The sequence below is a fragment of the Myotis brandtii genome, unplaced genomic scaffold, assembly GCF_000412655.1.
Source record: "Myotis brandtii unplaced genomic scaffold, ASM41265v1 scaffold100, whole genome shotgun sequence".
NCBI lineage: Eukaryota > Metazoa > Chordata > Mammalia > Chiroptera > Vespertilionidae > Myotis > Myotis brandtii.
This window is the reverse complement of record NW_005353326.1, coordinates 809,555-810,288: the sequence shown is the minus strand read 5'-3', so window position 1 is coordinate 810,288 and position 734 is coordinate 809,555. Positions and strand designations below refer to the sequence as shown.

Genomic DNA, 734 nt, shown 5'->3' with positions numbered 1-734 from the left:
GGTGGAAGGGGCAGGCAGACAGACTGAGGAGATGCTTTGGGGGCACCAGCAACTTCCTGCATTTATGGTCTCCAATGTTTGTCCTCCTTCCTCCCTTCTCCCAGCCAGTCTGCTCTGGGGGGCCACCCTGCCCTGATCCCCAGTTTGCCCTGATCCTCTTCACAGTCCTTGGGGGACTCTGCCCTGGCCCCCCAATACAGAGACCAGATAGAGGCAGGTGAGAGTATGGGGCCAGGATGGGACTCTGGGCTGGGGCCTCGTGACGGGTGGTGCTGTGTGCAGGCCTTGCGCTGGGGCCTGAGGTGAGGAGGAAGCCACGGCCACCTGGCTCCCTCAGCTGTGTGAGCAGACGTTCTGCCACAGCCGGTGGCCATCTGGATTGGGGGTGGTTGGACAGCTGGTCTAATCTTGCTCTTGTCCTTGCCACTGTGGCCCTGGACCTAACTCCAGTGCTTTGGGCACCAGAGTTTGGGGGAGAGGCCATGGAGAGCAGAGCGCTCTGAGGAGTCCATCTGGAGGGTCCATGTGGCCACATGCCTGGTGTCAAGAGAGTAGTTTTGCATCAGGAGCAGTGGCGGAGGGAGAGGGGAGGAGGAGGGGAGGGGTACCCATGAGAAGGACCTTATCACCATGTCTAGGACTACCAAGGGGCCACAGGGAGACTGTCAAGACCCCTTGGATGTGGCTTTGTGGGTGAGACCTCCAAAAGTCAGGCAAGGGGTATATAGGGTAGG

The 734-nt window shown here is 59.9% G+C and overlaps 1 protein-coding gene across 1 annotated transcript in view; it reads left to right on the top strand.

The window, feature by feature from the left end:
* The first annotated feature begins 630 nt into the window (after positions 1-630).
* The window catches only part of WNT9A (wingless-type MMTV integration site family, member 9A), a 26,746-nt gene continuing 26,642 nt past the window's right edge, over positions 631-734 (top strand). Inside the window, exon 1 of the mRNA XM_014534851.1 lies at positions 631-693. Within this exon, the coding sequence (XP_014390337.1) occupies positions 631-693 (63 nt within the window). The remainder of the gene's footprint in view (positions 694-734) is intronic.